Source organism: Hylobates moloch, unplaced genomic scaffold (genome assembly GCF_009828535.3).
Source record: "Hylobates moloch isolate HMO894 unplaced genomic scaffold, HMol_V3 SCAFFOLD_21, whole genome shotgun sequence".
NCBI lineage: Eukaryota > Metazoa > Chordata > Mammalia > Primates > Hylobatidae > Hylobates > Hylobates moloch.
In genome coordinates, this window is record NW_026652296.1 from 14,383,786 (window position 1) to 14,407,585 (window position 23,800).

Below are 23,800 nucleotides of genomic sequence, written 5' to 3' on the forward strand. Positions count from 1 at the left end.
AAATCAAGTAACTAATCATAGATACTTGTTTTACATATTGGATCTTCCAGCTGTACTGAAGTCCTAAAGCCTTCAGCTGCCATCAGCACTGATAGTGCTACAGTCTCCCAAGGGTGCAGGGTTAGACTGGCCTTAGTTTCACTCCCTTTAACCTGAGGATAATAATAGCTACCTTGCAGTATTATTGTGAAAAGTATTGTTAATGAGAATGTGTCTGAACATGCTTTGTAAATAGGAATATCATCTGTTAATTCTAGAGCACTGTACAGATGTATAAAGGATTAAATGTATAAGGAGAAGAGAAAAAAGAGAAAACATTTTAATCCTTATTCTCTACCAGCACTAGAATAAGAGCTTTGCATACGTCATCATCTTGCCCTCTCCACAACCCTGTGAGGTTAACGCTGTGAGACTAACTTGATTTTACAGAGGAAGAAATTGAATTTTGAAAAGATAAAATTTGCTTGGTTAGTAAGGTGGACAGGAACTGAACCCATCTCTTGCACTCTACTGCCTCTTGGCCCAAAGGTTAACATGGCACTTACGCTTCCTTAGGTTCCCCCAACAGGTGTTGGAGTTTGACAAAAGTCCAATGTCTTCTTTGGTCTTGGGAAATAGATAAGTGATTCTGTGTCCCTGGGATGAAGCATATGGAGAAGGAAGATCTAATTACCCAGCAGCATTTTTTTTTTTTTTTTTTGGCAGCAATAGATACCTGGGCTGAATCTGCTCTACACTGGCTAGGTGTGCACACAGGCACTCACAGTTACAGTTGCATCGACTGATTTCCCATGGGTGTTCACATTGAAATTCATCTTTTTTGTGGCTGCCCTCACACCTGTGTTTCCCGATCTGAATCTTTGTCTATTTTGTGTGTGTGTTGCACATGTCTCAGCTACAGTGAGATGCTGGCATTCACCCTGACTGCCTTCCTAGAGCTCATGGACCATGGCATTGTCTCCTGGGACATGGTTTCAATCACCTTTATTAAGCAGGTGAGGCTTCCAACATTCTGTCTTTCTCTCCTCCCTCAGCTGCCAGTTCACAGGGCTTAAGGGGAGATACAGGCAATATCGCCATTCTGGTGAGATCAGCTTTATATTCCCTAGGGCCAGATTTTTCATCCTCAAGCTCTGGTCTTCTGTGGCTTCTGAAAGATTTGCATTTTGTTATATTCTCAGGGCCTGCACTGAGATGGAACTGGACCGTCAGAACTAAATATGATCAAAGTAGAATTAGATTGTCAGTGAGACTGGGGATAAAGCCAGCCAGTCAACCAGTACTAGCCCTGAGTCTTTTGACCGACTTCCTGAGCTCTCTCCTCTCTTTGTATATAAAAAAAAAAAATGTGCATTTCATTTGTAAATTTGCCTTCTATTTACAAATCTGCAAGGTAGCCTGTTTGGATTTTCAGACTAAGTTCAGTGGGTAGGAGAGGGTACTTCTGGTTTTACCCTCCTTTCTTTTACACAAAGGAGCAGTGTCAATTTAGAAAACTGAACTAAAACCAATGAATAATATTCTATCTGCTACCCTAGAACTTCAGCTATCATTGGCTTAGGACATTGGGACTCCCCGACACTGGGCACAAGTGAAATGACCATGTGTCAAGGATATTATAATGAGGACTGAGAAGAAGGATTAGAGTAAAAGGCTTCAAGGTCCTTTCTACCTCTCAAAGTCTAAGTGTGTTTAGGGGGAGTGTGTGTCAGGGGAGGTACGTGGAGATAAAATGAGATCCTAGTATCGGTAAAATCCTCTGCTTTTTTATACCCCACTTTCTCAAACTGGAACCCTTATTTTGATAAAAAGAATTAAGCTTTTAGATTTTGAGGAAACACAAGTGGATACTATAATCTGAGATTAAGGTATCCATGCCAAGGGAATCCCTGGCACATTGGCCAGGGTAGCCATAAACCAGATACCACTATCCACCTAGCAACAGCTGCCCAAATGTGAAGCAGAGAGAGCTTCAAGGGCTAGCATCAGATGCTAAGCTTCTATCTTTCTTGGGCCCTGAGCTTCTCAATTGATATGCCATCTCTGGGTCTAGATTGCAGGGTATGTGAGCCAGCCCATGGTGGACGTGTCAATCCTTCAGAGGTCCCTGGCCATCCTGGAGAGCATGGTCTTGAACAGCCAGAGTCTGTACCAGAAGATAGCCGAGGAAATCACCGTGGGACAGCTCATCTCACACCTCCAGGTGTGAGTAAAAGACCCTATACCTCCCTCCCTTCACTTGTCTGTCCTCTTTTCTCCTCTTATTTTAAGTCTTCCAATCCTACTCTGCTTTGCTTATATTCCAAGCTGCTGGTTGGCTTCTTCATTCATCACCTCTTCCACACTCCTGCCAGAATTTCTCCCATCATTCAGACTTGATCATGTCATGCTTCTGCCTAAAATCCTCTGTAACTCTGTCTGCCCCTTAGGTTAAAATGAAGATTTTCCCAGTCTTCCCATACCAGGGTGGTACCAGGCAAAATTAGATGCTTTCTCACATGGGCCCAGTAGTCTCTGTACCTATGATAATTGTATAAAATACTGGATTTTTATTATCTGTTGCTCATTTTGAATAAAGAGCCCCCTGGAAACAGAGACCAATCATTGTTGTATCCCGTTTTGATTTAAGTAGAGGCTCAATTAGTACTTGTTGAATGAATGCTCACTGAACCGACGATGCACTGTGGGTGATTTGTAAGAAATATCACACAGGTGTGAGTTTGGAATATCAGTTCAAATCCAGGCTCTTCTGCATACTAGGTCTCTGCCATCAGCAAGTAACCTAGTCTCTTCTGGCCTCAGTTTCTTCATCTCTAGAACAGGTTAATCATCTTTACCTCTCACACTGTGAGGATCAAAGGAGATTTTAAAAAGGTCCAGCATAGTGGCCAACCTGGGTTAGGTATTCAGTAAATTCAGGAGTTTCTTTCCTTTGTTTGTTTGTTAAGACTCTTATCACATCCTAAAACATTTTACCAGATACTGAGACCATATGACAAATGAACCCATTGGAGCAATGTTTTTCCCGTCTCCGTTGTTTTTACTTCACTTCCAGCCAACCTACACCATGTAAGGAAGATGGACTTTGCAAAACAGCGGTGGCACTCCTGTTGATTCTCTTCTGACTGTTGTTCACTTCTGTCTTTTTAGACATTGTCAGAATGTTGCCTGAATCCCCCACCAGTTCGAGGGGAAGTCATAGCTCCCAGATTTGGGAGTTTATAGTGGCCCTGTCTTCACTCAGCTATGCTCCCAACTTGTTTTTCCCCACTAATCCAAGTAAAAAGAAAGCACAATTATTTCTTTGCAATTCTGATTTCTCCTTGTCACTTTTAAGGAATTTTCAGCCTCAGCTTTCTTTGCTTTTCTTTTTTGAGACAGGGTCTCACTCTGCTGCCCAGGCTGGAGCACAGTGGCATGATCATAACTCACTGCAGGCTCAAGCAATCCTCCCCATCTCAGCCTCCTGAGTAGCTGGAATCACAGGCACACTCCATCACACCTGGCTAGTTTTTTTTTTTTTATTTTTGTAGAGACAGGGTCTCGCTGTGTTGTCCAGGCTGGTCTCAAACTGTTGGGCTCAAGCAGTCCTCCCACCCCAGCCTCCTGAGTAGCTGGGACTACCGGTGTGAGTCACCATGCCTGGTCTATTCTCAGCTTTCATACCCAGCGAGCCACCAAGGTTGATTAAGGTGAGAGGGACATTATAAACTTCAGATAGAGAATTCTGATTTTCCTGTAACCTCACATCTACCTCTCTGGGTTTTTTTTGTCTCTGAATTCGGAGTGGCCCCAGTTGCCTCCCTAGGGATGATAGGGGAACATGGCATTTCATAGGAGCCAATACTTTCAGTCCACAGCTGTCACCAGAACTTATATGCTTTCCTATTTGGGCTGAGGGACACTTAGTGCCTTCTGTTAGACTCCCTGGGTACCATGTGACTAACCAGGAAGCCCATCAGACCCTCTGGAAAGACAGCCACAGAATGCACCCAAGACATGGCAGGTGGAGATGCCAAGTACCAGGATTGTAAGATTCCAGAGAATGATTGTAGTTATTTTGTTTGTTCATAATAAGTTTATAGTCAAAGACTTTAAAAATACAGAAAAACCCAAAAAGTAAATTATTTGCCCATCATCTCACCTCCAGACATACCCACTGTTAAACATTAAATAGAATGTCCCTTCAGTATTTTTATGCATATTTTTAACAAAATCGGGATCTCATTATATATACTATGTGTACCTTGATTTTTTTTAACTGAATAATACATCTTGAACATTTCTCCATGTCAAAGATTTTTCTAAAAGGGTAGTGCTAAGGCTATTTTGCAACCTAGACACCTTTGAAAATCTGGTAACAAGTATATACTCTCACCAGTTTGGAAAAAATACCACTTAGCAAACTACATAGAATAATTTCTGTATCATTCCTGGGGTTCACAAATACTCTAAGCCCATCCCTGAATCCCAGGTTAAGAATCTTTACCCTAAAACATGACTTTTAATAACTACTTAAGATTCTCATATGTATAAACAGTTGGCTAATGTGACCATTTGGATTACTTTCCATTCTTTTTTAAATAGTACTTTAATGAAGCACCTTGTCAGTAACTCTTGCATAGCTCTCTGATTACTGTTTAGGATAAATTCCTATTAGTGAAATTGCTGGGTCAAGAGCATGCCCACTTTGAATGCTTTTGAGACTGAGCTCCAAATCATTATTTGCTTATAATCTGTGAGTGATTGTTTTAAACCATTTCTAAGCATCATCTTGCTGTTCAGTCTTCTAATCTCCCTCTGCCTTCTTTCTCCATTGACACAGGTCCAACCAGGAGATTCAGACCTACGCCATTGCACTGATTAATGCACTTTTTCTGAAGGCTCCTGAGGACAAACGACAGGTCTGTGGCTGCCTTTTCACATTTTTCATCTGGGCTCTTCTGAGAGAATTCTCACCCCATGCACTCTTTGCTGTGTGCAGAGAGCACAAATCCAGCCATTTTCCCAAGAGTTCTTCCTCCTAGCTGTCTGGTCTGGAGCCCAGCAGGGTGGCTTTGCTAAGGAAGACCCAGGGAAGAACTATGAAGGGAAACCAGCTCGGTCTTAGATGAGAGCAGGGCCCTTCAAACTTTTTCCTCTAAAGGGCCAGAGAATAAATATGTTTGACTTTATGGGCCATATGGTCTATGTGATAGCTACTCAACCTTGCCATTGTAGCCAAAAGCAGCCTCAGCCAGTAGGTAAATGAATGAGTATGGCTGTCTTCCAATAAAATCTTATTTACAAAAATAGGCAACAAGCCTAATATGGCCATAGTTTGCCAACTCCTGGGTTACAGAATCAGGAATAAGGAAGAGGAGACCCTGTGGGTACCCTGAGTCCAAGGGGTCCAATATGAATGGGACTTCGCACTAAGTTTTTATGTTTAAAGGTTCTCTGATGCAGATTCTAAACATCTTCCTTCCCCAGTTCATTAACTGTGACATTATGCAGATAGCTCTGCCTGTGTGAACCTTAGTTTCCTCACCTGTCACATGGGAGCAGCAACATCTGCCTTGTTTACCTCACAAAGATGTCCGAGGAAAAACAAGATCCCTGTTTCACAAATGAGGAAACTAAGAATCAGCTGGGTGGTGGAACAAGCACTGACCTAAGAGCCGAGGGGCCTGGGACTAAGTATTCTCCCTGCTACTGCCTGGGCAAGTGTTTGTAACCTCTTTGGGTCTCAGTTTCTCTTTCTGTAAAATGAAAGGGCCAGTTTAAATGATCTCTGACAGCCCTTCCAATACTAACATTCTAGATTTCTCCGAGAAAAGCCCAAGTGGTGTTAAAAGTAAGACATTTTAGTTCTCTGACAATCTCATGGGCTCAGTAAGATGAAATTCAAGTGGGATCATGTATGTACCCAGCTGTTGGTAGATTTTAGAGGGAAGACCAGAAGCATCTGTGGCTCTGTCTGTCCTTGTCTTTCTTGGATGGCTTGGCTCTGTTAATCTGCCTTCCCGGTCCTTGTTTGAATGTAAGCTGAAAGCTCATTCCATCTGCTTCTCTCTGTGCTTTTGCTTTCTGCCGGCAGGACAAGCACCTTAATCCTCTAGACCTGCCTGTCACTGTAAGTAGCACTGCCATGTGGAAAGGGCCCCGGCTCTTACAGGTGGGGAAGTCAAAGCTAGGCAAGAATCTCATGGTCTGATCTAGATGTTCAGGGCATGCCAAGACCCAGGGAAGGGTTGTGTGCTATGAATCTCCTTTGTCAGGACACTTAGGGAAGTACTGCAGATTAGAGTCACCGAAAGAATTAAGGGGGTACCTGCCCCAGGGAGTGTGGCCCCAGCCTTCCTTTGTAACTTGCCTTTGCATGGGTCTGTGGTTCAAAGGGAAGACCAGACTCAGAAACAGCTTGTGACTTTGATCTAGACAATACCATGGATGCGTCACTTCTTACTTGCTTTAGCGGAAGAGAAAAGGTATCCATGCTCTTTTTGGACTCTTACTAGACCGTAGGGATCTGAAAAGGTTTAGACAATCGACAAAAGGGAATTTGGATGCTCAAATTTCTTCGTTATAGGGAGCTTTAGAGAGGTCAGCTTTGTGAGGAGATGAAAGGGGATAAGTGCCTCCCCCTGACACCACAGAGAAGCTTTTGGTCTAAGACCTTTATATTCTAGCTGCAGACCACTGTCAATTACCCACTTTATGAGTTGTCCACAGCAAGATTTAATCTCAGTCGACCTCCTATAGTTACCAAAGAAGTTTCTAGGCCACTGTCCTCCTCTGCTAGCCAGTATGTATTCAGAGAATGCAAAGTAAAATGTAATGTTCCTGGCAGCATCAGCCATTTGGAATATGGCTAGAAATCCAGAAGTGTGAGAGAGGGGCCTTTCAGCTCTGAGAAAAATGACACAGAGCTCACAGATACTACTCCATAGGAGAGGTGTGACAGCTCCCTCAGGCCCACTGATTTAGGATTCTCTATAAAATTAAATGAAGGCAGCAGTTTAGAAAATGAAGTCATGGTAATTAACATCAGTAAGAAGTGATGGTCGACATTGGAAGGAGGAGACAAGAATTATGAAAAGCTGTCAGAAAAATTAAAGGCATTGTAATCTGGGACCATTTTGTTTATGGGAAAATAGCTTCACATCTCAATAGCTCCTCAGGGTATCACAGTGTCACAACACAGAATAATCACTGATGTTCTTTTTGATGAAGCGGACTTCTTAGCAGTGATTAAATTATCACTGTAGTCACTTCAGAAATAAAGAAATGTATATATCTTTAAAAGATTTGCATAAGAATAGTCAAAATAATGGTTCTGAGAGAACCCTTAAAGCTTTGCTCCTTGGAAGATTCATTTATGTAGGATACTTGATTTCCTGGGTGGGCTAAATAAATAAAGCATAACTATCAAAGTTGGGATCAAATATTATAAAAAAGGTGAGCCTGTTATAAAAAATTACCCAAAACACCGGACCCGTTGTTCTCTAAGCCAGTTAGAACGGAATCCTAGACTACTTACTGTTGTAGAGCGTCCAGACCCCAGCCGTCTGCTGTAGGGTGGGAGGGGGTTGCTGGACCAAAGCCCTTCCTTGTTTGGAGTCAGTGCTTCACTAGAGTTCCTTCTAGCCTTAGCAGTGGGGTCTATCTGGCACGATGCATGTGGCTTGGAAACCATCACACTGCTCTGTGTCCACGTGCAATGTCCTTGTGACACAAGCGTCTCATCTTCAAGCAGTCCTCATCTCTCTTTGAAGACAGTGGAGTTGATTGTGCCATTAGGAAGGGAAATCCTATTTGAATTAATTTGCACTCACAAAAATAGGGAATGTTTCAGAGTGTAAAATACATTTGATGGTCAGTGGATTTTCGTTCATTCACCCACTTTTGATTTGGGAGGAAAAAAATTTAAGAAAGCAAAAAAGGCCCAGAATTTTGACATCACCTTCCTCTTGATAGTAGTCACAGGTGTGTGCCGCCACCCTGCCTTATATTTGCTTATTTTCCTCCATAGGATATGGCCAATGCATTTGCACAGAAGCATCTCCGGTCTATAATCCTGAATGTGAGTTCCTGGAACACGCTGTATTTTGTTACTATTTTGTTACTATTAATAGCAATTATTACTGTTATTGTTATTATATTATTATTGAAATTATTAATGAGTGAGGAGGACACACAGAGGAACCTTATCAATAGGTAAATACCTCTCGAACTGAAGAGCTTTTTCCCATGATCCTCTGTGAGCAGAGTTGCCTCTAGGCAGCCATGTCACCAGCAATTGCAGTGCCTCCAGGGAGGGACCAAGGCCAGCTCTACTGTTTGTTGCCCTGCAACTCCAGAATTTTTATCCAGAGGGAATATGTTAAAATAGGCACAAAGGGGAACAATAACTCATCCAGCTGACACTGATTAAAAATCTGAATTGTGTAGGGCACTGACAGAACTAAGTAAGCAAGTGTATTTGCTCTCAAAGACCTTCTGGCCCAGTAGGAAAGACTAGTGATCATAGTGGGGTGTGATCCGGGTTTGTGGTCTAGGAAAGGATGGAGGAGGAGCAGTGATTTCTGCCTTGAAGAAGAGTGTTTCTGGAAACCTTTAGAGGAATGTCTTCAGGTGAGCCTTGGAGGATGAGTAGGCAGACCGGGAATAACAGGAATTTCAGTCAGGGTAGCCAGAACCCAGAAGGAGTGTGTGATTAGGCACAGAGCAAGGAGCAAGTAGGTGAGGAGGCTATAGAGGTAGCAAGGACCAGATCAGGAAAGGTGTTAGTCTCATTCCTAAGGACAGCTGAGGGCATTTAATTAAGCTTGTGAAGTAACCAGATTTGCATTTTAGAAAGAGCACATGAAAGACATGTGTTTGCTAAGGGGTGCCTGAGGGAGGAGAGCAGAGCAGGAGTTGGCAGGGGGATCTGGAAAGAGGTATAAATCCCTGTTACCACCTGTGGGGTGGAGTAGGGCTGATGTTGGGAGGTGGGGCCAGTGGGAGTGGAGGAGGAGAGCCAAGGATCTGAATTAAAAGGAGGCAACTTTGGCCGGAGGCGGTGGCTCACACCTGTAATCCCAGCACTTTGGGGCTCACACCTGTAATCCCAGCACTTTGGGGCTCACACCTGTAATCCCAGCACTTTGGGAGGCTGAGGCAGGCAGATTGCCTGAGGTCAGGAGTTCGAGACCAGCCTGACCAACATGGTGAAACCTCATCTCTACTAAAAATACAAGAATTAGCCGGGCGTGGTGATAGGCGCCTGTAATCCCAGCTACTCAGGAGGCTGAGGCAGGAGAATTGCTTGAAACCCGGGAGGCGGAGGTTGCAGTGAGCCGAGACTGGGCCATTGCACTCTAGCCTGGGCAACAAGAGCAAAACTCCATCTCAACAAAAAAGGAGGTAACTTTATCAACTGTCAGAAACAAGGGAAACCTGGGAGACCACAGTGAAGGGAATAAAATGAAAAATTAGAAGTCAAGTTTAAGACTTAAGCTAAACGTGGACTTTGGAGTCTGCCATTTTCCAATCTTTGATCTTGAGCATTTCACATAACTTCTCTGGACTTCAGTTTGCTCATCTGGATATGAGGACTAAGTGAGCTAATGTACATACCATGCTTAGCAGGGTGTCTGGCACTCAGACTTTGCTCGTATTGGCAGAACAGGATGCAGAGGTGATAGGATTGAAGAAGTAAGCTCTGAGCACTTGTGAAGCTGAGCAGTCAGCTGCTCTAAACATGCAGAGTCTGCCAGACTTCACCTTGCAGAACCAGCGTCTCCCTGCTGGCTGCTTCCCTGGTCACACTCAGCTACCAGCCTGGCAGGAGGGGCCCCAAGCCCACAAGTGACAGGAGTACACAGGTTCCCACACATTCCTACCTACACTCCTGAGCAGCTGTCCTGGTCACCCTCTTCTGCATGTGTGGGGATGAGTGCGCCCTTCTGAGGGAAATTTAATTATGTTTGAGACTTACTATTTAATTGGGTTAGAAGTTCAACTCATTTCTGGACAAACCTTGTGAACAAGTAAAGATTTCACTATAGAAGGCAGTTTAGCATCAGGACTCAGGACTTAAGTGGCCTGGCAGGAAATGGCTAATGCATGGTCACTGAAGTCCAGGGATTTCACTGAGTCAAGCCAGAGAACTAAGACCCTGAGATACTTGACAGTCAAGTGAGACTTCAGGTAAAACCTCAAACTGTCACTCATCAGACTGGAGCTGTACTTCTTTAAGCCATTGATGCTAGGATAATTAATTACCTTCCTGCCCCGATGTTTCTTAAGTTGGAGAAAGAGAATTAAAGAGAATGAAAATCAGAATCACATTAACTTCCACCTCTATTAAAAGCTGTTTTATAAATTAGGGAGAAGAGTGAGGAGAGAGGAATAGGATAGATAGGAAGGTAGAGAGAGGGAACAGTAGAGAAGAAAAGCCTCAGAGTGTGAGGCAAAGGAAGAGATGTGGAGGGGAAAAGAAGTGGCAATGGCAGGGAAGAGCCCCTGGCCATGAGAGAGACTGGGGGAAGTGGGAAGGAAGGGAAGTTATGGGGCAGGGGGCACAGAGCAGAGAACGAGAGATTAAGGCTAGAGAGATGAAAGAAACAGTGAGACTGAGCTAAGAAGAGCGATCTCGAGCTTAAGAGACAGAGGGCGTGCCTGTGACTACAGGACTGGACATGATCACCGATTCAGAGGGAGGGAGGGATGCAGGCAGAGGCCTAGCTCCAGCATGTTAGCATGTGCTATGGAAGTGCTGTCCACAATGGTGGCCACTAGTCATGTGTGGTACTTTAAATAAGTCTGTTGTGGCTAAGGACCTAATTTGTAATTTTAATTTCATTTTAAATTTAAATATCCATATGTGGCTCGTGGCTGCTGTATTAGTGTAGATCTAGAGAAACAGCTAGAAAAAGGAGAGAGTACTGGAGTCACAGTAGAGGAAGAGGTCTAGAGCAGGACCGTCCAGTGGACATAGAACCCAAACCGTGCACATGATTTTAAACATTTTAGTCATAGCATGAAAAAGGAATAGGGACATTAAATTCAGTAATATATTTTATTCAACCCATGATATCTAAAACGTTACCATTTCAACAAGTAATAAATATGAAATATTATTAATAAGACATTTTACATTTTCTTTTTTCCTACTAAGGCTTCAAGATCCGGTATGCATTTATACTCACAGCACCTCTCAGTTTGGCCTAACAACATTTCATGGGCCTGGGGGCTACCAGACTGGACCTCACAGGTCTAAAGAGATTGATCTAGAGTCAGAGCAAACTCTAGGGAGAGCTGATCCAAAGTTAGAAGGAGCTTTAAAAAGATACTGAGTCAGATACCTCTCTAAAGTCAGAGCGCTCTAGAGCATTGCTATTCAGTAGAACTCTGTTAATGGAAGTGTTCCGTATCTGCATTGCTGTAGCCGCTAGCCACGGTGACTACTAAGCACTTAAAATGTGGCTGGTGCAACTAAGGAACCAAATTTTCAACTTAAATTTGTTTTAACTGATTTAAATGCAAATAGCCGCATATGGCTAGTGGCTGCTATAATGAACAGCACAGCCCTAGAGACAGAGCTACTGAGTAGGGAAATTCAAGGACATAGTGATAGCACATGTGGAAATGGAGGAGAGTCTCATTTGGACAAGAAAGAACCAAGAGGGACAGGATTCATAATGGTGGGTGAGACAGGGGGAGTGAGAAATACAAGGGAGCAAGAAAGGAAGCAGGATATTGTGGGAGTGAGAATAGGATGGTGAGAGACAGGAATGTAATCAAGGGTTGATCAGCTAGGACAGACAGAGGGAGACATAGCATGCAAGAGAAAGACAGAGACAGAACGTGAGACAGGACCGGGGGACCTAAAGTGGGGGGTGGGCATCAGAGGGACAAAGGAGGAGGTGATGAACCGACAGCGGAATGTGGGGGCATAGAGACAGTGGGGAGGGAGAGTCAGGAGGGAGAGGGACATGGTGTGGGCGGTACAGGGAGCAGGGACAGACTGATAGGAGAGAGGAAAGGACAAGTGAGAGGAAGGAAGGAAGGAGAGGGCCGTGGGAGGGAGCTGGTGGGAGAGTGAACTGTTCCTCCTTTGTGTTGCTATCTCAGTAGTATCATTGAAAGAAAATGGCCTTTCCCAAAGCCTCTCTGCTGGGTGAAGCCATCCAAAACATTTTATTCTTCTAAGGGAAAAACAACTCTGCCTCCATGCACACCATCTATTGTTTTGCATTTAGCAGGCCTGTGAAGTGCCTGATTGGAAGAAGGTCCAGCCCCCAATGTTCTGTATCATAGCCTTGATGGAGTAGCCTCCCCCATTTCTGGTGTGGTTGGGTATAGCCCCTGCCTTCACTCTGCTTCCCCTGCCCAGGGGAATGCAGAGGAAGGGATGGCGCCTTTCAGGCCTGCAGTGAGTCATCTCTGCCTGAACCAAGCCCATTCACGCTCCATCGCCTTCTAGAATATGAAGTTCTCGTGTGTGGGAGGAAAGCTCTGTTCCCTTCCCAGCATACATTCCTTTTCCTTAGCATGGATGTGGCCCTTCATTAAAAGAGATCAGTTCAGTCCCCTGCTCCCTGCCTGTGCTTTTTCTAGCATGTGATCCGAGGGAACCGCCCCATCAAAACTGAGATGGCCCATCAGCTGTATGTCCTTCAAGTCCTAACCTTTAACCTTCTGGAAGAAAGGATGATGACCAAGATGGACCCCAATGACCAGGTAGGTGCTAAGTGGGGCAGCTGTTTTCTCATGGCTGTGGTGCGGTCCAGCCTTAGTCTATGTGCCAGGCACTGTGCTTGGTCTTTGTCTGCAAAAGTAGTTTGCATCTGCCCTAGAAAATCTAGCATGATCTGCACCATGAACCAAGTCCATTTCCGTCCTGCTGTGGTAGAGGTGATGCCTCCTAAGGGATTGATTGGGGCCAGAGTTTGGCCCAGAAAAGCCTGACCCACTGTTTCTTTTCCTTGCTCCCTTGGTTAGCCGATTCACCTGCTGTCTGTTTCACCTCGCAGGCTCAAAGAGACATCATATTTGAACTGAGGAGGATTGCATTTGATGCAGAGTCTGATCCTAGCAATGCCCCTGGGAGTGGGACCGAAAAACGCAAAGCCATGTACACAAAGGACTACAAAATGCTGGGATTTACCGTAAGTACCTCAGAGCATAGACGGTGATAGGCCCTCTCCCCTGATGGGAAGTCAATGGTCCCACCCAGACAGCCCTGACAACCAACCCCATGGTGGCCCTGGAATAGATGACAGTTAGGAAGCTGGTGGAGCTTTAATGCTTGCTTTGCTTTGTTGATGGTGAGTCTGTGAGTTTATGTGCAAAGTTTGGCCCTGTGACACAAATCCATCTGTAGGGGGGTTGCGGTCAGCTAGAGTGGGTAGAGAGGGGACCTGTCCTCTTACCCAAACTGCTAGGTTCTTTGCAAAGCTAGTGTGAATATTTTGTGATAGAGTAGGGCTTGAGGATGGGGTTAACTGGAAGAAGTATTTCTTGCATACCTACTCAGTGTGCAGCAACATGCGAAGTAGGTTCTGGGATGCATGGTGAGGCAGCCACCGTCCAGCACTCAAGAGCTCACAGTTCAGTGGTGGTGATGGGTGTGAAAAGAGCTAGGACAGAGGTGGGTGCTGAGTGGTAGCAGCATCAAGAGGAGAAGTGAGAGGGCGTCCCCTCAGGTCCCTGCACACAGGGAGACTGCCGCATCTCAAATTGGGTGTCTTTATTTCTCTAGAACCACATCAATCCGGCCATGGACTTTACCCAGACTCCTCCTGGAATGCTGGCCTTAGACAACATGCTGTACTTGGCTAAAGTCCACCAGGACACCTACATCCGGGTAAAGGCAGGGGAGCTGGCCTTCTCAGTCCTGGTGCCACATCTCCTGCCTTCCTCCTTCATCTCCCTAATCCTCCCTTTCTCTTCCCCCCCACAGATTGTCTTGGAGAACAGTAGCCGGGAAGACAAACATGAATGCCCCTTTGGCCGCAGTGCCATTGAGCTCACCAAAATGCTCTGTGAAATCCTGCAGGTTGGGGAACTACGTAAGTCTCTGCAGCTCCCTCTCCTTCAGCCATTCCTTGTCATCAAGAGCTCAATGAGATTCGAAATTACAAACAGTTACATGTCAGTGGGGCCGGGTGTGGTGGTTCACACCTGTAATCTCAGCACTTTGGGAGACTGAGGCAGGAGGATCACTTGAGCCCAGGAGTCCAAAACCAGCCTGGGCAACATAGGGAGACCCCATCTCTACAACAACAACAACAACAAAAATCAAAAAATTAGCCAGTTGGTAGTGCATGCCTCTGGTCCCAACTACTCAGGAAGCTGACGCAGGAGGATCGCTGTGTCAGGAGGTCAAGGCTATAGTGAGCATAGTCGTGCCACTGCATTCCAGCCTGGACGACAGAGTGAGACTCTATCTTAAAAAAAAAAAAAAAAGATGTCAGTGGGACTAGACAACCTTAGGTGGGTTTTTAATTTTGTTTTTTGTTTTAAATCACTGCATCAGCTGATTATTCCATCTTATCCTTATTTATGGGAATCATGGTTGTTGCTTTGTTTGAACTGGCAATTTGAATCATATTCCAAAGCTACCCCATGCCTCTGGCTGAGTCTGTAACAGGGTAGAGGGAGGGCAAGAAAATGCACTCTGGAGAAGAAAGCTAAGGAAGTAAGGAACGCCCATCCCACACTCCCTGTTAACTGCACTTCTTGGTCTGCTGTTGTTCCTCGAGACTTTGGTGCAAAGTTTCCAGACATGAGCTCCCAGGCCCTTGTGGACAGAGGCTTCATCTTCTCCCTGTTTTTTCACTTCCACAGCAAATGAAGGACGCAATGACTACCACCCGATGTTCTTTACCCATGACCGAGCCTTTGAAGAGCTCTTTGGAATCTGCATCCAGCTGTTGAACAAGACCTGGAAGGAGATGAGGGCAACAGCAGAGGACTTCAACAAGGTCAGTGTCTCCGGGCTGCTCTGAGGCCCACGGGAGGAGACCATCACACGACAGCCTCTGACAGCTGGCTGGCACCTGGAGAATCCCTGAGCTGGAAAAGCAGCTTGGTCTGCAGAGCTGAGTCACAAGACTGAGGCATTGGGGAGCCTCAGCCCCATCTGGTTGTTGCTCCCTCTGTAACCTTGAGCTTGTCTTCCACTTGGTGCCGTAGGCCCTCATTTGTCCATTGAAGTTAGCACCTGTCCCTCCCGTCCTCCAGAGAGGTCAGGAGGATAAGCATAGAAGACTCACTGTGGTTTATTGAGTGCTTACTGTGCAGGTAGTGCTGTAGTTTTGTGAACTGGGAATGTTAGGAGAGAGAAGAGTGGACTGGCATGATGTGCACACCCTGCATACTTAATCGATAGTTACCCCTTGGTGCTTTCAGTCCCCACTCTATGCAGAGCACTGTTGTGCCAGGCCCTCAAAAGCTGATCATCGAGGGGTCAAGTGTTTTGAAGTTGATCATCTCATCATAAAAAATTTGGAAAGTATAAAGAATAAAAAGTTACCTATATTTACACTATCCAGTGACAAACATTTTTGTTTTCCTCTAGTCTTTTTTTTCCCTACAGGTTTTTCCTTCATTAGCAAGATCATACTGCACATGCAGTGTGGTATCCTGTTGTTTTCTTTAACAGTTGTTTTAAGGGGACCAATCCATTTTTTTAAAACACCACAGCGTGCCAGGCACTGCGCTTGCCTTTCATGTGGTGTTTCATATTCTTTCTTTTTTTTTGAGACGGAGTTTCACTCTTGTCACCCAGGCTGGAGTGCGGTGGCACTGTCTCGGCTCACTGCAACCTCCACCTCCGAGGTTGAGGTGATCCTTCTACTTCAGCCTCCCGAGTAGCTGGGACTACAGGCGTGAGCCACCACACCTGGCTAATTTTTGTATTTTTAGTAGAGACGGGGTTTCACCATGTTGGCCAGGCTGGTCTCAAACTCCTGACCTCAGGTGATCCGCCTGCCTCGGCCTCCCAAAGCATGAGCTACTGCAACCGGCTAGTATCGCATATTCTTTATGGCAACACCTATCAGGAGATGTGTCTTCCCTTCTCTCGGTTTAGAGATGAGTAGATGCACACCTAAGGATGTTAAGTGACTTGCTGAAGGGACAGAGTCAAGATGTGAACCCATTTCTTTCTGACTACAAAAATCCATGCTCATTTCCCCACACCATTGACCAATTGAAATATATGGGAAATAAAGCGTCTATCAGTGTCAGTCATGTGACCTGAATCACCATGTAAGAAGGTATACCTTACTCACCCAGCAGATGTCTGTAGTGCCTGCTCTGCTCAAGACCCTGAGGCAGGAAGGAGCCTTGGTGCTCCATAATAGGCCTGTCCATTTCTCAAGAGTAGTGGTGTGAGTTGGCTGGGTTCTTCTCCTCTTAGGTTATGCAAGTCGTCCGAGAGCAAATCACTCGAGCTTTGCCCTCCAAACCCAACTCTTTGGATCAGTTCAAGAGCAAACTGCGTAGCCTGAGTTACTCTGAGATTCTACGACTGCGCCAGTCTGAGAGGATGAGTCAGGATGACTTCCAGTCCCCGCCAATTGTGTAAGTTCCATCTCAGGGGAGGCTGGCGGGGGAGGTGGCTGCCAGCTCTGCTTTCCTTCCAGAGCTCCACTGTCCCCATGCCCTTCCGCTCACTCCAGTGTGTGTCCGCCCCAGGGAGCTGAGGGAGAAGATCCAGCCCGAGATCCTTGAGCTGATCAAGCAGCAGCGCCTAAACCGGCTCTGTGAGGGCAGCAGCTTCCGAAAGATTGGGAACCGCCGAAGGCAAGGTGAGAGGAGACGGGGCAATACTTGGTGCCGGGAAGAGCCTGCCTGGATGGCCCCTTTTGTGCCCAGGCCTTTCCCAGTACTGTCGTTGCTTACCTGTTTGGCTTCCCTTGTGTTCCAGAACGGTTCTGGTACTGCCGGTTGGCACTGAACCACAAGGTCCTTCACTATGGTGACTTGGATGACAACCCACAAGGGGAGGTGACATTCGAATCCCTGCAGGAGAAAAGTAGGTTCATTTCTCTGTTGATGTGTCATGGTCGCTGGACTTGTCAGGAGACAGGAGTTCTAGTCCAGCTGTTTCTAGCTGATCATCTGGGCTTGTACCTGTTACCTCTCTGGACCTGTTTCCTTGTCTGTCAGCGATTTCCTCTACCTGGCCTACTCAGTGGGGTGGTTTGGAGAAATAATGAGTTCACAGGTGTGAATGTGTTGTGTAGATTGTAAAGGGTGGTAACATGACTAAGTCGAAAGGCAGTAGTTAAGAGGAGAAGCTGTGAAGCCAGACTGCCCACATTCAAATCCTGGCTTTGCTCCTAATTAACCTGAATTCTGATTAATTGCAAGTTAGTTCTCCCCTCTGCCTTGGTTTCTTCTCCTGTAAAGTGGGAATAATAGCCACACTTTCCTCCTAAGAGGATTGCATGAGTAATGTATGCAAAGCACTTAGAAGAGTGGTTGGCAGGTAGTCACCATAACTGTTAGCAGCTGCCACTGCTGTTGGCGATGATGGCATCATCATTGCCATTATTGTGAAGGGGAAGGGAAGCTAGTCACCAAGGTCCCGTTCCTTGGGGATGTAAATCCAAGAGCACTGAAGTGACCCTCAGTTAGCTTTGACACAGCCTCACTGGGCCGTGGTCTACAGGAGTGACCAAGAAGGAGGGAACAGTACAAGGCCACCCTCCCCACCACCCTCACTGAGCTCATACAGCAGCCCTTGGAGTTTGGGGCTGAGGCTTCCTATGCATCTGCCCCAGTACCTCCCTTCCAGCACTGATGTAGGCATTGACCAGCTTGCAGCGTGAACTTCCAGAGACTAATTCCCATCATTTATCAGTTCCTGTTGCAGACATTAAGGCCATTGTCACTGGGAAAGATTGTCCCCACATGAAAGAGAAAAGTGCTCTGAAACAGAACAAGGTGAGTAGAGAGGCCAGTTTGAGTAGCTGGCCTAGTGATACTTGGAGAGTGCCATTGGTGGTGGTTTTTTCCAGGTGCATTCTTGGCATCTTCCCCTCTCTATTCCTGAATGTTTTATTAAGAATTTTGAGCATACACAAAAATAGATGGAACCTCTGTATACGCATCACCCAGACTCAGCAACCATGGCAGTTCTGCCCATCCACTTGTTTCTCTCCTTTATCGCTTTGAAGAAAGTCCCAAGTATCACACTGTTTCATCTGTAAATATTTAGTGTACATCGTATAGTATATAACATTGCCACCAGTCCATTAGCACACACAACAGGAAATGAAAGTAGTTATTTCACATCAAATATTCCATTGATGTTGACTTTCTACCAATTGTCTTATAAATGTCATAATTTCTCTACAGATATATAAATGTTTATATAGATACACACACACACACACACACGCCCATCTTGTCTAAACCAGAGTCTAAGACTGGTCTTTTAAGTTTCTTAATTCATAAGTTCCCCCACCCCCTGTCCCCCACCATCTTTTCCTTTGCAGTTTATTAGTTGAAGAACCAGATTGCTTGTTTGGTAGTTTCCTAGCATCTGAATTTGGCTGATTGTTTCCCCATGGTACAGTTTAACTTGTTCCTCTGTCCCAGATCTGTAAATTGGCAGAGGGATCTAGAGGTTTGATCCAGTTCAGGTGTAACTTTTTTTTTCTGGCCAGTGTCATCAGTGGTATTATGTTCTATCAAGAGGCACATAATGTCTGGTGGTCTCTCCTTTTGTGATGTTAGCAGACTGTTGAAGCTCAGTGCCTCATTCCATTAGTCAACTAAGGTTTGCAAACTCATGATATTTTGATGCAGTCATTGCTTTTCATTTATGAGCTGAACCACGCAACTTGCCCTTATCTACTATTGGTTTCCCAGTGGTACAGTTTATATAGGAAACGAGAATAAATGCTGATTCTTCTTTTATGTACTTATTTTCAAAATAATGAGTTAGTTCCTTGGTATCATGCAACAGTGACCAATTTTCTATGTGTGTGTTTTGTTTTGTTTTTTAATTGTTAAGACATTCCTGTGTCAAATACAGCATGATAGAAGTTGTTCGTCATCTTGGTAATATAAAAACTTTTAGGATAACTTACAGTCATGGATCGTGACCTTCCAGGGTTCTGAGTGTTGAAAATGACTTTTTTCCAATCTTAAAAATATCACAACATCTTTGATGTGACTTGGGCAGGGAGTGGGTAAGTTAAGGTTGATTTATGCTGGGCCTCATCTCCAGCCACGCTTGTGGCTGCCTAGGAGCATTGATGACATTCATCTGAATCAGCATGTTTGGTGATGATGCCGAGTCACTAGGACTTTGGCCAAAATCTTGATATGCAGACCCCAGGCTGTTCCATCGCTCTAATTTAAATCCTTTCTCCTTCAGGAGGTGTTGGAATTGGCCTTCTCCATCCTGTATGACCCTGATGAGACCTTAAACTTCATCGCACCTAATAAATATGAGGTGAGCCGTGTGGCGCTGCCTTGGACAACAGAGCCATTTCTGTAACTCTTCAGTTGGTGGCAGGAATGAGCAGAACAGGAAGGTCCCCTGTAGTGGGTGGCTGCAGTGTATCATGAAGGCTGTAGAATGCCAAGGATCTGTCACACTCTGGATTGTTTATCTGTGAGCTGAGCTCTCCACATTACTCTTCAGCAGCAGCCATAGGTTGTCATTACAAAGATAAGGTCAACTAGGAATGACTCAATTACCTGGGACTGGGAAAATTCTCCCCTTTTCAGTTTCTCTGTGGTCAACTACCCAAGAGAACTTGAAAGATCCTTCCTCCTAGGGGTTCCTGGTCACATGTTGTAGTGGATCCAGTGTGGACTTTGAAGCCAGATGGAACTGGTCCTTCTGACAAGGGCCCTGTAGTTCCATCTGCAGCACTAGAAGATATTAGATATTAAATGAGTGATTGCATTTGAGACCCTCTGTGCCTGGTGAGCTCTGAGAGCCATCACTGGGAACTAGAGGTGGGGCTTCTGGAAGAGGAGACACTTGGGCAGGGCCTGAGCTGCTGCTAGTGGAATCTTGTTGAGACAAAATGAAGAACAAGCAAGTGGGGAACCAGGTGAGCAACGGCGTGGAAAAAGGAAAATGGCAGCAGAGGAAGCAGGAAGAGTTAGGGAGTGGTGGGATCAGAAGGCTTCCTGGTTACCCCCTCTTAGCATGAGACCCACCAGTTCCATTTCTTTAGTATTTACTCTTTAATATGTATTGACTGGATTATTTTTAATTTACTTTTTTTTTGGGGGGGGAGACAAAATTGAGATCCCACAATGACTCCTGTTTGTGTATTCTTTTCACCTAATACGTATTTCCCTTCTCTCGCTTCCGATTTTGGGGTAACTTCAGGTAGATGATGCCCCAGTACTCAGATCTCATTTTGCTATATTTATTCATTGCATTTTTAGGTTCTATTTCATATTATTGTAAGGAGTTGTAATATAAAACCCCTTATAAAAACCAGATCTCTTGAGAACGTGAAGGATCACCTCCTAATTTATCTTTGCTATCATTCCAAATCAATTTTGCCTATACTGATTAGTTCCAAAAGGAACTGTTGTGAGCCCCATCAGAAAAGAGACCTTGGCAGGATCTCCTGCTGACCAAGCGTCATGATGTGACATTTTGCAACTTGCTCCCCACAGTACTGCATCTGGATTGATGGCCTCAGTGCCCTTCTGGGGAAGGACATGTCCAGCGAGCTGACCAAGAGTGACCTGGACACCCTGCTGAGCATGGAGATGAAGCTGCGGCTCCTGGACCTGGAGAACATCCAGATTCCCGAAGCCCCACCCCCCATCCCCAAGGAGCCCAGCAGCTATGACTTTGTCTATCACTATGGCTGAGCCTGGAGCCAGAAACGATGGTACCCAGGAGAAGGGATTTTGGGCCCAGGAGAAACACTTACAGTCTGGTGCCTTGTCTTTTGCTTGTACAGAATCTGTAGTGATTTTGGTGGCCAGTAAATGCCAGCCATTTCTCAAACCCACCTCAGACCACCCAGAGTTTCCTCTTGGTCCCTGTCTACTAAGAGTTATGAAGGCAGGGTGCTCTGCCCGCTCCATCACCATGAAGCCTGGGATTGGGCCACGAGGAACAAACAGTAGATGCCCTTGCCTTCCAGTCCAAGAAACTGCTTCTTGAAATGGATTTAACAACAGCCACTCACCGTTTCCTCCTGAGCCTGCTCTCTGATCAGCTGGATCCCCACGTGAGCATGAGCTGGCCCAGTAAAGACTGCCTGCAGACGACAGGTGTGCTGGGCGTGTTGAGAGCCTTGGAGTGACTACCTGTATCTCAGATCTGAGTACAAGCCTGAGGCCTTTGCTTTTGTCTTTTTTTGATGAGGGCTCACTCCAGCTTCATATGGTGCCAAGATGTTGCTGCTTCTGAAGTTGGCTCTAACATCTCTGGTCTTTAGAGCCACCAGATCTCTCTGGCCCATACAGATATCAGAGCAGACAGAAATTTCTCCCTGCAAGCGCTCAGTCTCATCCTGGCAAGTCAAAGACCTCCTGGCCAAATCCTGCCCTCTTAAGTCTCCAGGAACGCTGCAGGGAAAACCCAGCTGAGGCCTGGGACTAGACTATGGTGAGGTCACTAGATTCTACCCCTCTCCCCCCCACCCCCCACCATTAATACCTTTTCCTTCCTCAGAGAGAAATCTCCCCTAACCTGAATTGCAGCCCCTTCCAGTTTGCTTTCCTTTGGCCTTCCAGACTCCAGGAAGTTTGCCTTCCCTTCCTAGCGCTATGGTTTCTGCCACTGGCCATGATTTCAGGGAGCTGGCTGAGGCCGGCTGAGGCCACACCTGTGCCAGTGGGGCTTCCCTGGTGCTGCAGCACTTGTAAACCACACACAGCCTCTCTCCCTGGACATATGTTAGCACATTGGCATTTGGTATTGGTGGCCTGGCATGGTAGGTACTACCCAATGAAGAGTGTACTATATATTTTCATTACTATAGGCCATACTTATACAGACGTGTATATATATTTATATAAGATCTACCTATCTTAGGATGGAACCTTGGGGAAAAATGAAATTGAGGGGAAGTAAAAAGTATGTAACACTTCCAGATGTGAGCCAAGATTGTAACCAGAGAGCAGCTAGGAGCTTCCTGTCAGTAACCATGTTTTCAATAAATACTCTTTCATGTACAAACTGTGGTTCTTGTTAACAGCTGTTTGTCTGTACTTGCCCTCTGCCCAATGGTGAAGATTTCACCTTGACAAGACTTGATCTCAGTGTGTCTGGGAGACTCTGGAGAGCTCCAGCTGGAGCCCTTAGTCACCTTCCAAGAGTCCCTTCCTCCTCATCATTCGCTCCTCCCACACATACACACACAGACACACACCTGCTGGTTAAGAGTGTTCACAGATTGCTGCACTGGGACAAAGCGTTTTCTGCTTAACTCTGCTGGGTACAGCAGGGTAAGGCATACTGTACACCCCCACGAACACATCCTCCCTCTTCTCCCTGCCAGGGACACAGCCAGGGAACAGCTCGAGTACTTGTGCCTTACAAAGAAGACATGCTCTTTACCCTGTGTGTTGCCTGTGCTTAGTGCCCAGCCTTCCAGCTGGTGTTTCAGGCTGTTGCTCCAAACCTTGGCCTTGGTAGCTGGGAGACTTAAATGAGGGTGGTGATGAAAATAGATACTTTCTCTTGCCTCTGAGAGAGAAGGGTATGAGGACAAGCTCTTTCAAAAGGCATAGAAAGTGCATGCAATACAAGCCTTGAGGACTGAATAAAGCCAAGACCTTGGGTAGTGATGGGTACCATTGTAGGTGCTTGGTAACCACTGAATGAACTAATGCCTGCATGATGCCAGCTGGCGGCGGTGACAGCCGCAGTTTGCATAAAACACTGCTTACACTCTGGCCTTGAGCCTTCTGTTCAGAGGGGCCAGGGATCCCAGCTGAGTCACTTGTAAGGATCCATGTTTGCAGCTGGTCTTACTGCCGGAGAGCCCAGGAGGCTAGAGGAGGGCAAAAGGAACAAAACTGGGTCTGAATGTGCAACCCTAGCTTGCCCTGGACTAATGTTCTTGACTGCAAATGCTGCCCTTTTAATCCATCCCGCAAGATGAAGAAAATCGGAACTCCCTAGGCTGGCATTTTGGCGCCACTGCAACCTGCCTCTTAGCTACTTTACCACCACAGTTATAAACAACCTGTGAGCCCAGGCACGGCTGGAGCTTTCTCACCCTCCTTTAGGATTCTCCCATTTCCTCTATCTGGGATGCTCTCCCCCTACTCAACCTATTGAAGTTGAGATAATTCTTAGAAAGTGTCATACAGAAAATATTTCACAAATGTTTCGTATTACTTCTGGATCGCCCAAGTTTTAAGTTGTAATGGCCCCAGCTGGCCTGAGCTCCCAGAAGATAAAGCCCATGAGATACTTATCTTCGTGGTTCATTCCATGGTTGCCCAGCACTAGACTGGACATAAGAAAAACAATTTGTTCAGTAAAAGTAAACAAGTTACCATTTTTTGGATGCTCACTGTATGCAGAACACTAGCAGGCACCTGGGTTCCAAAGCAAGCCCCTGATTGAGCGCGGGACAGACGCAGACAATTACACAGCTGTGCTCTGAGCCTGAGGGACTTCGCGGAGGACGAAACTACGCTGTACCTCGGAAGGACCAGACCACCTCACAAGGACCAGACCACCTCAGAACCCGACCACAACAGGCGCACCGCCCCCTTGCTGCCCCGCCCCCGTGCTGCCCCGCCTTTTCACCCCGGCCCCGCCCACCCCCGGTAGCTTCCGGCGGAAGTTACCGCCCCTGCCGCGGTTCGG

At 45.9% G+C, this 23,800-nt stretch overlaps 1 protein-coding gene across 10 annotated transcripts in view; it reads left to right on the forward strand.

Moving 5' to 3' along the window:
• ELMO2 (engulfment and cell motility 2) overlaps window positions 1-22,156 on the forward strand; it is a 66,558-nt gene extending 44,402 nt beyond the window's left edge. For 7 of the 10 annotated variants that reach the window (XM_032142835.3, XM_032142839.3, XM_032142836.3 and 4 more), the window contains 16 exons: window positions 896-995; window positions 2,054-2,205; window positions 4,826-4,904; window positions 6,080-6,115; window positions 8,015-8,065; window positions 12,589-12,711; window positions 13,005-13,139; window positions 13,733-13,837; window positions 13,934-14,042; window positions 14,821-14,957; window positions 16,397-16,560; window positions 16,675-16,787; window positions 16,907-17,014; window positions 17,846-17,928; window positions 19,370-19,447; window positions 20,638-20,977. In XM_032142835.3, the coding sequence (XP_031998726.1) occupies window positions 896-995; window positions 2,054-2,205; window positions 4,826-4,904; window positions 6,080-6,115; window positions 8,015-8,065; window positions 12,589-12,711; window positions 13,005-13,139; window positions 13,733-13,837; window positions 13,934-14,042; window positions 14,821-14,957; window positions 16,397-16,560; window positions 16,675-16,787; window positions 16,907-17,014; window positions 17,846-17,928; window positions 19,370-19,447; window positions 20,638-20,838 (1,774 nt within the window). In that variant the 3' untranslated portion in view covers window positions 20,839-20,977. Of the gene's footprint in view, window positions 1-895; window positions 996-2,053; window positions 2,206-4,825; window positions 4,905-6,079; window positions 6,116-8,014; window positions 8,066-9,114; window positions 11,673-12,588; window positions 12,712-13,004; window positions 13,140-13,732; window positions 13,838-13,933; window positions 14,043-14,820; window positions 14,958-16,396; window positions 16,561-16,674; window positions 16,788-16,906; window positions 17,015-17,845; window positions 17,929-19,369; window positions 19,448-20,637 lie in introns of those variants that run through there. The other 3 variants (XM_032142841.2, XM_032142840.3, XM_058432757.1) reach the window with 3 other exon arrangements.
• Window positions 22,157-23,800: the final 1,644 nt, after the last annotated feature.